The sequence below is a fragment of the Leptinotarsa decemlineata genome, unplaced genomic scaffold (assembly GCF_025532065.1).
Source record: "Leptinotarsa decemlineata unplaced genomic scaffold, Ldec_3_MD MMD2_tig00002082_RagTag_RagTag, whole genome shotgun sequence".
Taxonomy (NCBI): domain Eukaryota; kingdom Metazoa; phylum Arthropoda; class Insecta; order Coleoptera; family Chrysomelidae; genus Leptinotarsa; species Leptinotarsa decemlineata.
Genome location: NW_027412573.1, coordinates 418,058 through 437,913, shown reverse-complemented (window position 1 = coordinate 437,913; position 19,856 = coordinate 418,058). Strand labels below are relative to the sequence as shown.

General features: G+C 35.5%; 1 protein-coding gene across 1 annotated transcript; it reads right to left on the bottom strand.

Annotated features, from left to right (window-relative positions):
• Nucleotides 1-9,909: 9,909 nt before the first annotated feature.
• On the bottom strand, nt 9,910-18,496 carry LOC141482863 (uncharacterized). The gene is made up of 4 exons (XM_074176724.1): nt 18,460-18,496; nt 18,103-18,175; nt 17,980-18,056; nt 9,910-10,328 (listed from the first exon to the last, which is right to left on the bottom strand). The coding sequence occupies exons 1-4, from the start codon at nt 18,494-18,496 to the stop codon at nt 9,910-9,912; spliced, it is 606 nt and encodes a 201-aa protein (XP_074032825.1).
• Nucleotides 18,497-19,856: the final 1,360 nt, after the last annotated feature.

The window sequence follows — 19,856 nt, the reverse complement described above, 5'->3', positions numbered from 1 at the left end:
TTTGATGTAGCAATCGGCTCGATCGTTGAATGTAAATGAGGAAGAATCGCCAATAATTCACTCTGGAATAGTTACCGAACTCGCAAGGTAACTACTTGATTCTAACAAGTGGTTACTATTTAAACGAAAAAATGAAGAAAAGAAGATTTTTCACAGAAAATTAGCCCTTCTCCTTAATTTCGATCTAATTGCGCCCTTGACTTGAGTAAGCAATAAAAATCAAATGGTTCAGGGGTAGGTACAGGAAGTGAATCAGTGATACACGTTATCTAATGAAATAGTAGTTGAGAAATATCAAACAATTTATTGCAGGAACATTGAGAATACATATAGAAATTATAGAACAATTCTAGTTGTTAATTCCGTAATCTAAGCCAGTTTTTATCTCATGCCTCTCTCGAAACCGTTTTTGAAGCAGCGTATAAGGAATGAAATTTATTACAAGTGAATAGATAATCATTATCTTCTATTTAATATAATTATTATTCCTCTAAAAACGAGCTCACTTTAATTAACAATAATTTCGTTCAATTGAATAAATGCCAGGGGAAATGTTAATAAGATCAATTACACGGAGTATTAGACGGGACAATGTTGACACAACACAATTCTGAACATTGTTCCGTATATACTCGGAAAATTACTTTTAATTTTGTGGGAAAATATCGAGAGGAATAACGTAAGACATGGGTATTCCGATAATTTCATAGCAAAGTACAAATGTTAGCTGTCATTCTTCATTCGAGCGATTCACGTTATTGATGGGGCTTGTAGAGATGAAACGAGCACCGATCGTACAGGGTCTCCCTACATTTCTGTTCATATACAAATCAAAATCGAATCCTTCGTGATCCATTTCTGGTTTTGATGGATTGTGTGAGTTTTGGTTTGGTTTATAATAATATTAAATGAGACCAACATTATACTTATATACTGATATTATACGCTACACCCATGTTAAAGGGTGATCTTTTTTTGGGTGTTCTGTATTTCTATTTTTGTTCAGACTATTTTATTTTATTTATATTGAAAGGGTTATATTTTTAGGAGTGACTAATTTTTGGGAAATGATTACTTCCTTCCTTTCTTTGGAAGATTCCTACATTTTTTTGTATCAAGTTAATGTCGTAAAAAGCCAAAAACTTTCTTTGACAAAAATTGCGTGACTAGAATGTGAGGAATTCTGTAGCAGTCTTGTTAACAGTTGATCTAATTTTGGCCCTATGAATCACTTTAGATCTAGGTAGATTAATTTTCCTGAGTTGAAACCTAAGATGACTTCAAAGTTGACAACTTTAAAACGTTTGCAAGGCAATTTTTTCCTCAGAAATGTAAAACATCGATGACAATAAATCATATAACCTTCGTCATTGTTTGCGCTAGTCGGGGTGGTCGAAACGTCATTAAATATCAATTTCTGAACACAATATCTCCGATCAGACACCGATACCCTATAATCAATAACTCGCTTCCGGTTTATTGTCGGACGAAAACCAAATAGCTTATTAACTTTGGCTGGTGCTCTGAAAAAACTTGATCCCCTTTTGTATTTTATGTGTTTCAATGTTGATTGCAGCCCGAAGAAGGGTCTTTTACGACGTCATTGGATATCGGTACTAGCATGCGGTGTTGCCAAGTGGAAATGACGAGTACGATTAGAATTGTATGATTGGAATTGTCCCGTTGGGCAGATAATAGAGTTAGGTGCCATGCAGATTTCGATTGTGAGCCAATGTAATTATTTGTTGAAAAGTTCAGACGATTTAGCCTTATTCAGCTTCAAGTAATTAGCAGAGAATCAGTTTTCCGCTTTCCTCTCTATTGTCGCGATGGAAACATTTGGGCACACATCTGAAGGTGTAAAATGAATCAACGTTGAATCGTCAACAAATAGTATGCACATAATTGGTTGCATGTGGTAAAAGAAATCATTGATATATACAATAAACAAAAGTGGACCCAAAACGGAGCCCTGAGGAACACCGTGAGTTATAGGCTCTAAGTTAGAAATACTTCCATTTGAGCTAACACATTGCTTTCTATTTTGTTTCAAAGGTACCCCTGTGATACCATAGCGCTGAAGCTTTTCGATCAGTAGTTCATGTTTGACAGTTTGACAATCGAGCTATCATTAATTTTTTTTGTTTGGATGATTTCTTTCATAATTTATCAACTTCCACGAGTCCCTTACTCTGTTGTTTGAATGTGGCACATAATTCATGATCTAGAGCAAATATCCTTCTCAACTGCTGAAGAAATTATTTTTCTTCACGATTCTGAACTAAATTATCTTCCAAACAGGATAGAAATTCGTGAATTCCAAACTTTGGACTGTTTTTGATGTTTACGGGTTTTGGTTACAATCTCTACATCTTCAACTGCACCTGCAGCAGTCATCTTCAGTGGCGTGGGGTTGAAGTACTGTGGCAAATTAATGAATTACCTGTCTTAAACAAATTCATTTCCAACAATGTTTCAATAATCACAAACTAATTTATCTATTACAACAATTAACAACTAACGCTTAATTTATTTCCACTATTTGAATTTCTTGTTTAGCCGCTCGATTCACTTGCTGAACTGCCCTCTTGGGCCGGGAAGACGGACTTATATCGGAAGTCTCAAACCACAACGGTCCTCAAAGGCAACAAAACCCATGCCATCGGTCAAATTCAGCCAGATTTATGCGGCAGTCATGGAAAATTTGACGTTTCGGATGCACTACATCCAGAGAAGCTGTGGCAGACATTTTTATTCATTATATCGTGACTGTATAAGGTATGAACACTTACTTATATCAGGCTCAGAGCGATCCACCATTTTGCAGCGTCTCCTGAAACAAAATAGAAGATTCTTGAAAAAGCGAAGAATCGCTGATGAAAAAACCAGTTCGGCAACAGCGCAGTGAAGTGATGATAGGCGCTAGGCTGGGTAAAAATACTGCTGTTTACCGGTAAGGCCATATGTCGTCTCAGGTAATAACGACTGCGGCACACGCCAGGTCTCTCTTTCCTTAATTAGCCTTATGCATTACAAATGGGCCGTTTCCACATTTACTATTATCATTTCGTTGTAACGAGAGGCACGCTCTGGTTGTTTGACGCATCGCCGAATTCGATAATGACATTTAAATGAATGGAAATTGGGCATTTGGGCTCTAACGCGAGAACGGTCGTTCTTGAATGTGGTAAAAAGAGTTGTCTTCTGCGTTGAAGAGATGAATTCATCCAGAACCGATATCAAAATGCAACACTGTAAATATGAATAGTTTGCATAGACATTCAAGATGTTTATGTCCCAATTTCATTCTACATGGTCCTCAGTATTCCATAAATGTACCCAGAACAAAATGGGGCTTTGTAGAGAGTGGGTTAAATTGGAAAATTTCAAAGGGAAATTCCTGCTGTCAAATTAGATAGATGACAACTGATAGCTGTGTATTATATTTATTTTTAACTTTTCAGTCCGATTTATTGTCAAAAATATTTTTTTTAAGTTCTAATCACTAGTATTATAAATCTTTAACAGACGGCGCATGAATGTAAAATTCCTCTCAGACAACATAATAAAGTTTGAGGTCTCAAATTCTATGGTAATACTGAGATGCAGTAAGTATCCAACAGAGGGCGGACAGTTGTAAAATTTGTTTCGAAGTAAAGAGAAAATTTGCAGTAATAATTTCAAAAAAACAATTCAACCTTGATGTTTTGATTTGAAGTTTCATTCAAAATATTGATGGACTAAAATTATTTTTTAGTGAATAATTTTAGTTTTCAAATCAATCTTTTGATTTGATATGTATGTCAAGCACGTTAATTCTAATTTTTCGATTTTTTTAAATATTTGAGTCACTGAATTTTTTAGGTGTACAATTTGCGATAAAGTTGTTGAAATCCATATTCTGGTTTGCTTTCAAATAATCGAATTAGATTTCAAAATGTATCTTCCATTTCGTTCAAAACTTTTTTCTGTACTGAATCACGGGTAATTGTAAATATTTAAATATTTCATCAGTAGTAAAAAAATTCGCTAACACTTATAAGTCTTAAAATATGTTTTTTATTTTGATTTTCTTTTGAACAACCTATCAAGGAGGTTACGAATAGCGACATCTGCTCGCAAATAGCTCAAGCAATAATTTTATCCGAATATTATGAAAATATCCGAATATTATTAAAAAAATGAAAATACATACCAATCGAGGTTGGGTTTAAAAGCAGATCTCATAGCTGAACTCCGCCTATTCATCATTTCTTTGAATTTCATTTAAGTTGTACTTCTTATTCAATCAATCAATCAATCAATCAATCAATCAATTTATTCATTGTAAATGAAACATTACAACGTCGTTATTTCCTTAGTATTAAAATTAAAATTAAAATACATATACACAGAGATGCACAGATCAAAATAAAATAAATAAATATATACAAAATTATCATGCACATGTAAACCTACAAGAGATGTAGTACATGTATTATTCATTTATAAAATCTTCTATTGAATAGAAACATTTTTCTATTAGGACATTTTTCAGCCAGATGGAGAATTCATTCGAGTGTTTCTTTTTTGCAAAGTCTGGAATTTTATTATATAATTTTGCGCCCCAATAATCGCATCCTTGCTGTGTTTTCTTCAATCGATGAAGAGGAACTTGCAGTATTGTGCAGTATTGTGATGAATTATATATTATTATTATTATCAATAATTGAATATTACTGGAGTTTTTTCCCAACACCAAATCGTTATTTTTAACACCTCGACACGTGTTTCGATCACCAAGTGATCATCTTCAAAGAGGAAGATTAAAACTAAAAACTAACGCGAAAATAACCCTATTTTATTCGCATTAGTTTTTAGTTTTAATCTTCCTCTTTGAAGATGATCACTTGGTGATTGAAACATGTGTCGAGATGTTAAAAGTAACGATTTGGTGTTGGAAAAACTCCATATTCATTACTGCACCAAAGGTTCCAAACAGTGTATTAAAAGCAATAATTGATAGTTACGTACAGCGCCATCTGCCCGCGAATAGATCAAGAAATATCAATGAGGTTACGTACTTCGCCATCTGCTTGCGAATAGATCAAGCAATAATGCCGATAATTCTGTCAATACTGATCCCGAGTTCGAGAGTTACAAACAAACATACATACAAACAAACATACATATACATACGTACATACAGGCGAAGTTAATATAAAGCGTGTAATAAAAATGATAACAATTTATATTATATTTACTAGTAGTGAATAAAATTTATACAATGATAATAATAATGATGAATTATATTTTTTGACAGGAGGTGTTTAAAATCTCTACTAGCTCCTCCTACACACAGGCGACACCTTTTTTGAACGTTTTTGGCAGAATGAATTAGTTCAAAAGGAGTGAGAGAAGAGAACTTTGCATCACTCCTTCTTCCCATTCGTATGTAGAATTGATCGGCAATTTAAAAATGAGATATTTCAACCTTCCCCGGAGGTAAAAGTCCATAGACGTTAGGTCCGGTGGCCTCGCCGGCCAACGGTTGGGTACTTTGTTGGCTATCAAATTATTACCAAAAATTTGCAGTCAAAAAATTGGTGGCAATTGCAGTGTTTGAGGCGAAACACCGTTTTGTTGAAAATGTATTGCCCTGAGCACCAGCAGGGGCAATTCATCAACAATGAGTTCAATATTTTGCCTGAGATGTAACATTGCCATTATAAATGAACGGGTCGATAATTCTACCCCTGAAAACACTTCTCACACACTAAATCCAAATCTTCCTTGATTTCTCTGCTCCACAAGTGAATGAGGATTTTGTTGTGCGGTGCCAGCACTTCTCACATAAGCATCGTCTGTCCGTATACAATTCAACAAAAAATTGCGCACTTGGTTCCACCTTTCTAGGAACCACCGGCAAAAAGCCATGCGGAGTTCAAAATCTCCTGGTCTGAGTTGATGAACTCTTCTGGTCCTGTATAGTTTGAATTGTGTTTTCTCAAAATCCTCCTAACGTTAGTTCTTGGTAGGCCAGTAGATATTATCAAATTTCGCGTTTTAGGATTCTTTTCAACAGCTCCTTAAACGACTATTTCTTCCAACTGCTTATCTCTATATAATTCATATAATTTTGGTCTTTTTTTAAAAAATTACCACTATCAAATAGGTTGTGTCGTCTAGAGAAATCTAACTGCAACACCGTGCCTGACTCAGTTCGTAGATAAACGCTATTTTGGATAGGGGAAGGTACAGAAATAAACTATATGTCATGTGTAGACAATTTTAGGAACTGAAAAATTCAATAATCAATCATGTTTCGAGTAACGATGAACATTGAGAACCAACAAAAACATGTTTCAATATGCACATCGTAACTGATAACTATAAAAAAGAACATTAACAAACAAACAAAATAACATTAATATTTTTTTCAATCATCGTCTAAATCAAATTGCTGTCAGCACGAGAAAGCAACGGATAGCTCACTAGATGGAATCCATTCTATATACTTAGTAAATAGAAAAAATGACACGTAATTGATTTGCATGTCTCACCTGAGCTTATAATGGGATGCAATCTATAATCTTGAATGACAAGCGTTTTTTCTCGCGTGTCTTATGGGAAAGATTTTATATAGCGGTACAATATTCGACGTGTGTTGTGTGGAATAATACTCGAACACGGTATTGTAAAACACAGGGTGACTGAGGCAGGAATGTAGTTGTGAACAAAGTGACCCCGACGAGATTTACTGGTTTTGTTCAATGTCTCACTATTCATACTAATAATTATAAAAGTTTCACAATGTTGACCAAATTGCCTCAGTTTATTTGAGAACGGTTTGATAAACCGAAATTAGACATTAACCTACAGACTGGTCTGAACGAATTGTTCCTTTAGATGATTTGACTTACAGCCAGTCTTAAGTTTGTCCACTGACTATATGTGAAAAATTAGACAAAAGTTATTTCCTCTATCCTACATTCAATATGAATTTCCACAAAATAAACAGGTCATCAATCTAACAAGGTTTGCATGCTCTGACGAGTTGTATTGTGATGGGTGGTAACCTCAAGTTTCACAAGATGTTTCTTAATTAATCACACTGTCATCAGAATAAAAAGAGCTACAACCGTCAATTTTTTTTCATCTATAAACAGTTGCCTGCATGAGTCACGAGGTTTAGATTTGCACAAGTATCGTATAGCTCTCTTCTGTAATACAAATGCAGACAAATTAAGGCTACACACACCTCAAAAAGGCATACCGTACCTTAAGGGAGACTCTACCACAGCGTGATATGCTGCTTTCGCAGTATAAACTCACAATTCTCTAGCAATAACTCTCACTGCATAACAGCCAGTGGCAATTTTACTTTTCATTTTTCTGATGTGAGCATCAAATTTCAGTCCACCGTCTATATACAGTCCCAGAAATTTAGTACACTCCCTGTTCTCAATGATACCGCTCGCTACAGAAAAATACTTGATTTTTCGTATATCATGAGTTATTGTCTCATTGAGTATATCTATACCTTTACTATGTCTTTATCTATACCTTTACTATAGTATAATGGTGTCGTCAGCGAAAAGAGTGAATGTTCCACATATACTTATGTTCATCAAATCGTTAATATACAACATGAACAATATGGGACCGAGAACCGATCCCTGTGGTACACCAGTATTTATATCAATACTTGTTTGAACATTTAATCGTTTTCACAATCTGACTGCAACCATTGAGATACGACTCAAACCACCGTAGTGTTATCCCTTTACATCCATAGATATTCAGCTCACGTAGCAGTATTTTATGATCAACGCAGTCAAACGCTTTTGTAAGGTCACAAAACACTGCTGCAGAAGCATCTCCATCATTCATATTGGAATACACCTCAAACAGGAAAGAGAATATTGCATCATGTGTGCTCTTGTTGCTCTGGAATCCAAATTGATTTTTCTGACGAGAGAGGTACAGAAACAACAACAGGCTGAACAGAAGTGCTCACCTCAAACTTAGACGGTGGCCGGGGATAAATAGAAATGTCCACCCCATTCTACCGCTTGAAATGAGGCTGGACATAGCAGATCACCTCTTGATGTAATACAAAGGCCAAGGCGTAAGCGCATTTTCGGCGCCAAGGTCAAAAGGAGAAAGAGGCAGAAGTGGCAGCAACTATAAGTGCACACTCCTCCTCCCATACTCCACCTCCAACAGCAAGAACACTTCTTGCGGCGAGCCCCAAGAGCTCCGCCTTGAATAAAGACAAAAAACCGGCTGTCCCTGCAACAAGGAACTGGCTGCCCCTGCAGGAAAGCCCCCTCACTTGTGCACCTCCACGGAGGGAACCCCAAGAAGGTTGAAGAAGCCGCGCAACGACAGTAATGTCGCTGCACCTTCCAAACCTTCGCGGAGGCCACCGTGAGACACCTCAAGGTTGCCAAAGAGAGTGTGTGTTCGGCGAGTCTTGGCCTACACCTGTCAATATAAAGGAGATGTTTCCTAGTGACTTGTCCAACTTCCTGGAAAGGACAGGATGGACGATGAACTAGGAGGACAACTCCTCGGGAAGATGTACAACGGGTCACATGTAGCCTAAGCGCTGTGGGCTTACACTCATCCTGCCTACACTACAGACAGATACAGAACAGTGGACTCAAAAGGGAAAACCGGCTCTAATGAAGGCGAATACTGTTTTATCTGCAGGCAAGGTCATAGCATCGGTTTTTTGGGATGCGCGTGTGATAATTTTCATTGGCTACCTTGAACATCTTAAAACTATCAACGGCTAGTGTTATGCAAACTTATTGCAACGTTTGAGTAAAGAAATCAATCCAAAAATTTTGTGTTTTGTTTGTTGAGCCGTGTACTTCTGGGTGGTCTGACGAAGCTGGGGTTATTTATAGTCCGTTCATAATTTGTTGATAGCTCACTGCAAGTTTGACCCTCATTAGAGAACTGAAATACAGAGAGGACAGCTAATATGATATAATAACAAAAACCAAACTAAAACTGGCAGTTTAAGATGTTTTCGACTAACCCACCTTGTATCTGAAGAAATACAATACAGCTATAAAACTTTTAATCCGATTATGTAGGTATTTTGAGTGGAAATGAGTGACCAGTGTCGTAGAGTATATGATTAAAACATTAGTTACTTTGAATAAATAAATATATTAATATTCTTAAACTGTAGGTACTGTAAACTGTATTTTTATTTTTAGAAAATTTCTTTATTTTATTCAAAAATAATAAGTTACTTGCAATTTGTAAAAGATACATTTATTTAATTAATACCTATTTTTAAATGATATAAACTACGATTACTTACAAAACTATTCAAATTCAAAATAAACAGGATCATCTTCGGAATCCGAGTCGTCTTGCAGGTTAATAATTAGCGGTTGTGTCTCTACAGTCGCATCAATTATATTGTCAAGATCCCACATTTTTTGTTCTTCTTCTATTGCATGTCTTACTGCATCTCGCCAATTTTGTTCTGTAATATGTTGTAAAGACTCATATAACAATTCACGTACAGCTTGTATTTTATATGACGTATTTTTTCTAGCCACATAGCTTTTCATTTGTGCCCAAATGAGTTCAATTGGATTTAATTCGCAGTGGTAGGGTGGAAGTCTAAGGACTGTGATGTTTCGACTTTCCGCCATTTTGTCAACTACGTATTTCTTGAACTTAGATTTGTGTTGCCGGGCAATTTTTAAAAGTTCTGCTTTAACCATTCCATCTTCGTAAGGCAGGGACTTATTCCGCAGCCAGTCAATGATATCCTGTTTCTTCCACGCAGTCGTTGGAAGTCTTTCAACTAGTCGTGAATGATAAGGTGCATTATCTAATACTATAATTGAGTTTGGTGGTATATGTTCAATCATCTGCTCAAAATACTCTTCGAAAACATCAGCTGTCATCTCCTCGTGATAGTCTTTTGTGCTTTTCAAATTTCAACAAACCATGCTTAGCAAATCCTTTTTCACTGCCAATGTGAGAAACTATTAATCTACTGCCTTTACCAGAGGGTGGGGAAATACCAGTAGACCAACCTTCCATAAAGGCTTGCCTGGAGCTTGATATATTTTTATCTGTCCAAATTTTTGTGAGAGTATGACCTGCGTTTACCCACGTTCCGTCCTGATAGTAAATTGGCCTTCCTTCAGCCCGAAATTTTCGTATAGATCTTAGATACTTTCTTCTCCAACATATTATCTCTTCCCGGTCAATCAAAAGTGATTTTCGGTCTGATTTCTCCCACCGGAAATTTAATTCTTCCAAAACTTGCCACAATTTGGTTCGTCCGACATGAGGCAAATCCGGGTCGTCTCTAACTTCTTGTAAAATTTTGTTTAAGTTGGGTCTGTATTTCTTGTAAATTAAATGCGATTAAAAAATGTACTAAACCAAAAATTATTTTCGTTCGTAACAACTTCACCCTTTCAAGGCAAGTTTCGAATATAAACTGAAGCTTTATATTTAATGAATAAACACCTCAGGAACCTCCGCCTATGATTTTACGAGTTTTACGACCGTTTTATGACTTGGGCCCTCATTTTGTGCTATCGACAAATTATGAACGGACTAAAGTTGAGATTGAACAGAAGTGAACCACAACAAATCCTTGCTAGGTTACGGAAGTAGTTGCAGTAGGCCCAATAACTCCAAACCTACCTTCTGCCTACAGGGCGATTAAAACTGCAATCTTGTAACATTTTTGGTTATTTTGGGAGGAAGTAGAAGTATCAAGTTTCATCAAATATTGCGATCCGAAGTTAACTTTTTGCTAGTCCTTCCCAGGATCGATTCAGATCAATAAACCGATTTCGGTCTGTGAAAGAAAAGAGAGAAATGAATTGGGTTCCGGCCTAGTTGCTCGTCTGATTTCTCGTTAATTTATAGAATCACTCGCATCTAATTATAACGATGGCCGGAAGGCATCGTTAAAGATTACTCTAAATACCTATATAATTTCAAAATAAAAGGAATTCTCCACATGAATGGCTCGTGCTGCATAAACATTCAGTTTTATATTGTTATTATTTATTAGACGGGGAGTTGTGAGATTTGTTTTGCTCTTATGACATGTTATTTGAAGGAGTGTCTTGAAAAAACGCGAACGATTCGAATTGCTCACTTTCTTGGAGAACAGTTTCCGGTTAATTTATTCCACCTTCCTCGTAACTGTAATAACGATGGTATTTTACAAATTCAAATAATTACTTTCAGTTCTGTTTGCAGTTGTAATTCAAATCCAGCTTGTTTACGACAATCTTTGGGTTTTTATAAACCGAAAAGAATTTTTGGTCCAAGAACACCCGAAGTACGCATTAAGGAACATTAAAATAGTTTCAGGAAGTAAAAAATGGATTCTCCTTACAGGGAAACAATCGATTTTAAAATAAGTGAGCTCATGTCTACATAAAGACAACACAAAACAAAAATATGACCTCAATAATTCAAGTGATTGAAAATGTTGAACAAAGTCCAAGCAATTGCAACCTTTCCTCATCACGTCTATAGCGCCGGTATCCAGTCACTATAAATCTAGTCACTATGAATCTTCAGAATGTATTCCAACATACTCAATCCCGTTTACATAAATTTATACAGTGTGACCCATTTTTAATGGAAACACCCCCCTAAAATTTGAAGTTGTAAACCGATTTTAATTTTTTTTTTCAAATGTCAATTACTGAAAGGTCTACCTTGGGACAAAATTTAAAATGTTTATTGAAGTTTCAGGGCATACTACGATATTTTTTCTTAGTCGAAAATCGAGATTTTTTATTAGCGATTTTTTTATTGAAAAAATCACTACGCCACTGGATTCAGAGTGCCTCTAAAGAGGTGTGACCAAAATTTCATGAAAAAATATTCATTATTAACAAAGTTATGACAACTCAAAAATTCGAAAACTCACACAGCTAACAGTCACAAAAAACACCCTATATCAACAGATATAGCCATGAGAATATTTTTGTTATGATTTCAACAATAAAGTGCCGCCAGATAAAAAAAACAAATAGCGTAAATATTTTTAATGAAAATAACGGAATTACATTCAAGTTTTCACACAAATTAACTAAAACTAAGACCTAATATTTCAATTTGAATCTTAGTTGCCATGTTAATGATATTACAGTTTGACACTTGTGAAAGATTTAAGTATACTATTGTTAACAATATTCACGTTACAGTTCTTCGAATTATTTTGTGTCATGGCTGCAAGATTGAGCGTAAGAGAGAAAATTGAAATTGTACGCCTTTCGGGAGATTACGTTAGAAGTGCTAGAGAGGTTTGTAGAGTATTTAATGAGAGACATCCAGATCGTCCTCGTATTAGCTGCCGTACGGTAAATAAAATATTCAATGAAACTGGTGCAGTATCAAAAATGATGTTAAAAAGTAATCCTGTACAAAGACGAAACAGGAATGACAGAAATGATCAAATCATTTTAGATTATTTCGGAAATAATCCTAATGCCAGTATAAGGAATGCCACTTTAGATTTGAATATTCCACGAGAAACTATTCGGAGATGTCTCAAGGCGAAGAATATTAAACCTTTCAAGCCAAAATTTTTACACACACTTCAAGAAGGCGACGAAGCAAGACGCCTGAAATATTGTTTATGGGCCCAAGGGGAATATTTAAACAATAGAAATTTCCTAAAGAATATTTTATATACCGACGAAGCTACTTTCACTTCAAATGGAGTAGTGTCATCACAGAATTGTCGCTATTGGGCAGCGGATAATCCTAACTGGGTAATAAACTGTAAAAGCCAGTATTCCCAAAAAATCAACGTCTGGTGTGGGATACTGAACGAACGAATTATTGGTTCTTTCTTTTTTGAGGAAAACATTAATGCGCAGAGGTTTCTAGAATTCTTAAACACATAGTTTTGGGATGCTATTCACGAGCTGCCAATCAATGAACGATCAAATTTAATTGTCCAGTTAGATGGGTGTTCAGTTCATTATGCCAGAGCTGTGAGGCAATGGCTTAACGAACATTTTCCAAACCGATGGATAGGACGTGGTAGTCCGTTTATAGAGTGGCCAACCAGATCTCCAGACCTCACAGTTTTGGACTTTTTTCTCTGGGGACTTCTCACACAAAAGGTTTACAAAAACCGCTCAAGAGATAGAAATGAACTTTGTGCAAGGATTCGACAGGTATGTGCAGATATTAGCCCTCAAGAACTAAGGAACGTAATCAGAAACATTCGTAAGCGCTACGACACATGTATCGAAATACATGGTGGATTAGTAGAGGCTACTAGAATATGAGTTAGAATGAATTGTTGCACTGAATCGAAACATTTCAATAATTAGTTATTAGTTACGTTCATTAAAATTTTTTGCTTCATTGTTAGTTGAATTGTGTGAATGTAATTCCGTTATTTTCATTAAAAATATTTACGCTATTTGTTTTTTTTTCATCTGGCGGCACTTTATTGTTGAAATCATGAAAAAAATGGTATATTGTGACTGTTAGCTGTGTGAGTTTTCGAATTTTTGAGACGTCATAGCTTTGTTAATAATGAATATTTTTTCATGAAATTTTGGTTACACCCATTTAGAGGCACTTTGAATACAGTGACGTAGTGATTTTTTCAATAAAAAAGACTAAGAAAAAATATCGTAGTATGCCCTGAAACTTTAATAAACATTTAAAATTTTAGGGGGGTGTTTCCATTAAAAATGGGTTACACTGTATATTTGACATTATTTTATTTTTTGTATTTTAGTATCTAGTATTACTGTTAGTCTAGAAACATGTTTGTGTTAATATTTTATATTAGGACATGTCCTACTTAATAAAAAAATGTTTTTCCGTATGTGAGGCCGCTTCAATTTATTTTATAGCGTCAAATATCAATTGTGAGACAACTTCTAAGATATTTATTCAAAATCAAGGTGTGAAGACATTTATTATTGTACATGAAACGTTCAAGATAACTATGATTTCTAAATAACTTCCCATTGTGTGCTTTAGAATGACTGAAACATTTGTTAAAACATAAAAGATCTCAACAATGTCTCATAATAAATCATTGTATTTGAAATGGTGAAATTCGTTTCTCTTCAATCAATGAAAATCTGTATTTCAGCTAATGAATATATATAAGAATCATGAAATATGAATCAATTAACATAGTTTAGCTCATTAAAAGAGAGAAGGAAAAAACACCTCAAAAGTGCTGCTTTGTTCCCCCCTGTTCATAAAAGAGGGCATATGCCTCCTCAGTCACCAGCGATTTTGGTGAAATTGGGGACACGTGTGAATCGTTGTATTCATTCCACGTGCCACTATTGGGTGTCTGCAATATGCTGTGTAATGCCCGTTGTAAGTAGTCCCACTGTGATTCGAAAGTGCATATAGATTGTAACGACAAGGAGCCACAATGTCTGCTGCATAATGGCTCATATCTAATTCTTCTAAAGAAAGCTGTATGCAACATTCAATTTGCCTTTGAATCTTTCCGTTGGAGAGAATCTTTTTAAATGAATTACTAAAATACAGGGAAACCTATAGATTGATAGGGATATTTTCTTCTTTCCTTGCTGTCCATCATTTTCAGTAAAAAAACATATGTCTCTTCTGCGTATGCAGAAAAAAGTATTTAACGGGTGGATTCCTTCATCTATAACAATATTTCTTTGTTTTTTTTTCAATTAGCAATCAACAACTTGATTTTCTCCAAATATAATTTATTAAGCAATCGGGAAAACGGGATGTCAATGAAATGGTACATTAACTATACAAATTATTTCGGATGTACCGATAGACTTAATTACAATAAAGGAAATGAAATGTTTCTTTCCGTTCACAGCCAATATTTGCCCATTGATTCCTTGTTTATCAGGAAGTCGAAGAATTCGGTTTCCTCATAAAAAGCAGGACTCACACGTAGAGTCGTTTCCGACAAGTGTTTTAGCAGACGCTAAAGAAAACGGTGAACAAGTCAAGCGAAACAATTCATGAATACACTTCACCATTACCCAGAACATCTCTGAAAGCGGGTATTTGAAAAAATCTCGTTTTTACCACTCTAGCGCTAACAAACCGTATGTTTATTTACTTCTTGGTGCTCAAGAAAAGTCGCGCTTCATTATAATATCGCACGCAGGCCAATGAATACACTGCAAACTAACAGTTCATAATCGTTCGGTTTTGAATAAATAACAAAGCTTCTGCTAGCGAAGAAACGTAAATTAATATTCTTGATTAATTTAAAGACGATGAAGGAAATCATGTTAAAGAAGATATTTTCAAAATAGAGGAAACTATATGAATGACTTTACGGAAATTATTAAATTATTACTACAGTTGTAATTCCTAAATAAAATGAAGTGCAATCCAATATACACATATACATAAATAGTAACTTTAGGGAATCCAAACATCATGATGAACTTTTCAAAAATGCACGTATGTGGCAAGTGAATTTACTACAATTCCATGTCTATCTGAAGGAAGGAAGCAACCACATTATAAATGAAAAACAAATATTAAGATGACATCAATAATTGGTAATCCACTACAAATTATATGTGGCAGAGGATTATGTAGTAAAATTTCGAAAACAGTTTCACGAAATCATTTGGGTCAATGACTTTGCATACTGAAACGAATATGAAGTCCCGATTAGCAAAATTGAAATTTTAATACCACATGTAATATAATTATTTATTTTTTTCATCAAGAACCTGTCAATAAACATTGAAATTAAATTCCTGTAAACTGGTTTGGACAAATTCGTTACTTTTTACTTCTGTAGACCACACTAAAATATTAAAACTGAGATATATTACATATGTATAATCTCATAATCGGTCATATTCCACAAGCCGATTTTCAACTTCTCTGGAAGATTATTACATATTTCAACTCCTAAATGAAATGTTGATTTCCCCCCAAATTTTGAGCGATATGATTCAACTATAGTTCGTTCAATATTGTCTGAAAGTAAAAGAATTTCAAGAAGGCAAACATGTCGCTACAGCAAAGAAAGCAACATAGCACTGCAATTCACCCACAAAATCATTGAGATATGTCTACCCTCTATATCTCTTGAGGACGCAGCTAACGAGCCATTAAAATAGGGATATGCGACAAAGAACGCAAAAACACCGACAAAGAATGTGAAAATACCGCAAAAAGAACCGCTCGATGTTTTTTCTGTTATTACGTTTAAGATAATATTAATAGACGTCGGACTGGGGGTATTAATATAAATTTTCCATTGATATATTCTGTGTGATGAGAAGATAATTTAAATATGGTGAAAACTAATTTTTATTTTGGAAAGGACAATTTATATTTGAAATAGATTTTATTATTTAGAATTGTTACCTTCTACAGATCTATAAAATAATCAGAATATTAAATTTACAAATAAATACAAATGTAGAAAGTTACTGCATTTGATAAATTAGCTTTTTGGAAAAAAATCGAATTTGTCATTAACTTGAATTTGAAAAATTTTGCATATTAAAAGAAATATGTATCATCTGGTGACGTTTTAGAGACTCTATCCAGTTTCTTTATCCAACCCATTTAAATCAAAACATTATAATTTGTAGTTATGATTCGTCTTTTGATGTAAATAAATTTGATATTATTATTATCATTGCCACTGATAATATCAAATTGATCGTCGGTATGATAATGAAGATGGATAAAGTATTCGAAACATCACCAGATAAATATACAAATAAATAGATTTTCGCGTTTAGAAATTTGAACATTTGATTTCGAGTTGAACGGCGTTCAAAATTTTGCGTTGTTCGACGTTTCGGCTTCGACTTTGACATTTTCAGGAAGTAGAAAAGTGTGACTGCACTGAGAGATACACTTTATATATTCTTGTTGGTATGGAAATGAAGATTCATATTCCTTATAGAATTTTATAGTTGATTCAGAAACAATTTAATGGGAATACTTACTTCTAATAAGACATTGCCATAATTTTAATCTGAAAAAAGGCTACAGGGATTCGTTGAGTAATTCTTCACTAATAGATGACAACTGGAATATTTTTTTCTGATAATGAGTCTATGCGATCATCCAGATCCCACATATCTGCTTCGATTCTGATTGTTTTGTGGATACATTTTTCCCAAGCTTTTTGGTCGACTGTTTCCAGAGCACTGTTTAGGTTTCTCCTTACTTCACACAGCTTGAAGGTCTCATTATTCTTTGCGATGAATCCTTTAACTTGAGCTCAAACCAACTCTATTGGATTCAATCCCCAGTGATAAGGCGGCAACCGAAGAACCGACATTCCTTTAGTCTTCGCCATCTCATCGGTGACATACCTGACTAATTTTGACTTATGACGTTTAGCTAAGTTTAGGAGCTCCGCTTTCAACATGGTCGATTCAAAAGGAATCGCTTTCATTTGTAACCACTCAGTAATATCTGCTTTCTTCCACCACGACGTCGGCAGCTTCTCGACTCGTCTACTGTGGCAACTTACGTTATCCATTACTATTACGGATCCCTGCGAAAGTTTTACAAGATTGTTTTTAAACCGTTCTTCGAATACTGTGGCATCCATTTCTTGATGATAATCCCCATTTTTCTTCGATTCAAACACCATCAATCCATCTTTCACTAATCCTTCACTGCTGCCTATGTGAGTGATGATGAGAAGACGACCTTTTCCAACTGGAATTTTCAAATCAGTGGACCAACCTTCCATAAAGGCTTGTCTTCCACTTTTGATGTTCTGATATTGCCAAACCTTCGAGACGGTATGACCCTCATTGACCCATGTTTCATCCAAATAAAAAATAGATTTACCTAGCGCCCTGGCATTCTTTATTTCTTTTAAATAGTTTCTTCTCCATTCTACAATCTCTGATTTTTCTATTAACATGCTGTTTCTATTTTGCTTTTCAAAAGTGAAATTCAGCTCATGTAATAAATTCCATAATCGAGTTCTTCTTATATCAGGAAGAAAACTGTCTTCACGAATAACTGACAAAACTTTATTTAATGTAGGTATTTCGTTTTTTATGTAAAAAGAGTGTACTGTTCTCCTAATAGAATTCTACACTTCTTCATCGATAACCAAACCCTTTCTACCAATGGATACTTTCGGCTCGAAAAAGTTGTTGTTTTCCTCGAGTTCCTTGAGAATTCGGGCTGATATTGTATTCTTAAAGAATTATATACATTCATAACAATTGTTTTTTCCTTTATATTCAATGGTGAAAATTTCGGACGCTTCACGATTCCCAAACAACTAGCTTCCATGTTGTATAACTGTTTATTCAACGCGCTCTCAAAGTAAACTGAAGAATATCACGAATAACCCCGCTAAAAAGCCAAGTCGGTCTTTTTGATGGGTGCGATGTGTCTGTTGACAGTATAATTCAAAGGAATATCTATTTATACCGCCTTCAAAAAAACAATGTTTTTTCAATCCCTTCAACTGAATACTTATTTGTTGGAGAATTTCTTGGTTACTACTGGACATATTTTAACATTTGTTATAGTAGATTTGTTATTTAGTTTGTTATGAATGATATTTTTCAAGAATAAATATTGTATTTTCGTCGTATAAATTCATTTATTCAATTCGTTGAGAGTGAATAATTTCAATGCAGTACGCCTATGGCACTAAAATACACACATCGGAAAAGTCTAGGGATATTTTTAAAAATGGCAATAATTTTTTTTTTTAGATCGCTTTAGGGAAAAAAAGTTGTCGGGTGATTATTAAACGAATGTAACTTACAACAAAATTTATTAAATGGTCAAAAATACTGAGTGCGCATATAAGCAAAACTAAAAAAAATATGGCTCTTCTTTGGCACCCCGAAAAAACATCATAATACAAAAAAAATTGGAATCAGTACAAAGTATGGCCTCCACGCTGGTTTATTACGGCCCTACATCTATCGTGCATCGACAAAATGAGATTGTCAATGTCTTGTTGAGGTACATTTGCCCATTCAGCGATTAAAAGCTCTCTCAATTGAAACGTTGTGTGAATGTTCCCCATATGCGGAGTAATTCTTCGTTGAAGCATGTCCCACACATGCTCGATGGGATTCAGGTCCGGTGATTGTGCTGGCCATGGCAATACATCAACTCCTTCGTTGGTGAGCCAGTCAGTCATTAGACGCGCGACATGTGGACGAGCATTATCGTGCATAAGGTGGAAGTTTTCACCAACAGCACCAGCAAACGGACGGACGATAGGTAGAAGAATGGTGTTGAGGTACTGTCGAGCTGTGGGGGAGCGATTTGGAAAAACGAGATCGGTACTGTCGCCGATCATGATTCCGCCTCATAGCATTACTGTACCACCTCTGTATGTGTGGACTAGCTGGACGTGTCTCAAACGTTCATTATTTCCAGGTCGTCTCCACAGTCTTACTCGACGAGAATCTAGATGAAATCCAAATCTGGATTCGTCTGTAAACAAAATTGTGGCCCAATCATCTGCATCCCAGTTTTGATGTTCTTGACACCACTCTAATCTTCTACCGCGATTGCCTCTCGACAAAGGTGGACATCTAAGTGGCCTTCTGTTGTGGAGATCTGCTTCACGCAGTCGATTTCTGACAGTATCACGACCAATGGTTACCTGGTGCGTCTGCTGCAACACAACCAACTCAGGTGCTGTGATTGTCGGTTGTCTTCTCGCGGTTAAGACCAAAAATCGGTCTCGAACTGCAGTTGTAGCGCGTCCTCGCCCTGGATGTTGTTCGGCTGGACTGCCAGTTTCACGGAAACGCCGCCACAATCGACTGATAACACTTTGGGAGACCCCCAAACGAAGAGCTACATCATTTTGTCGCATGCCACCTTGAAGAAGCCCTACAGCTCTA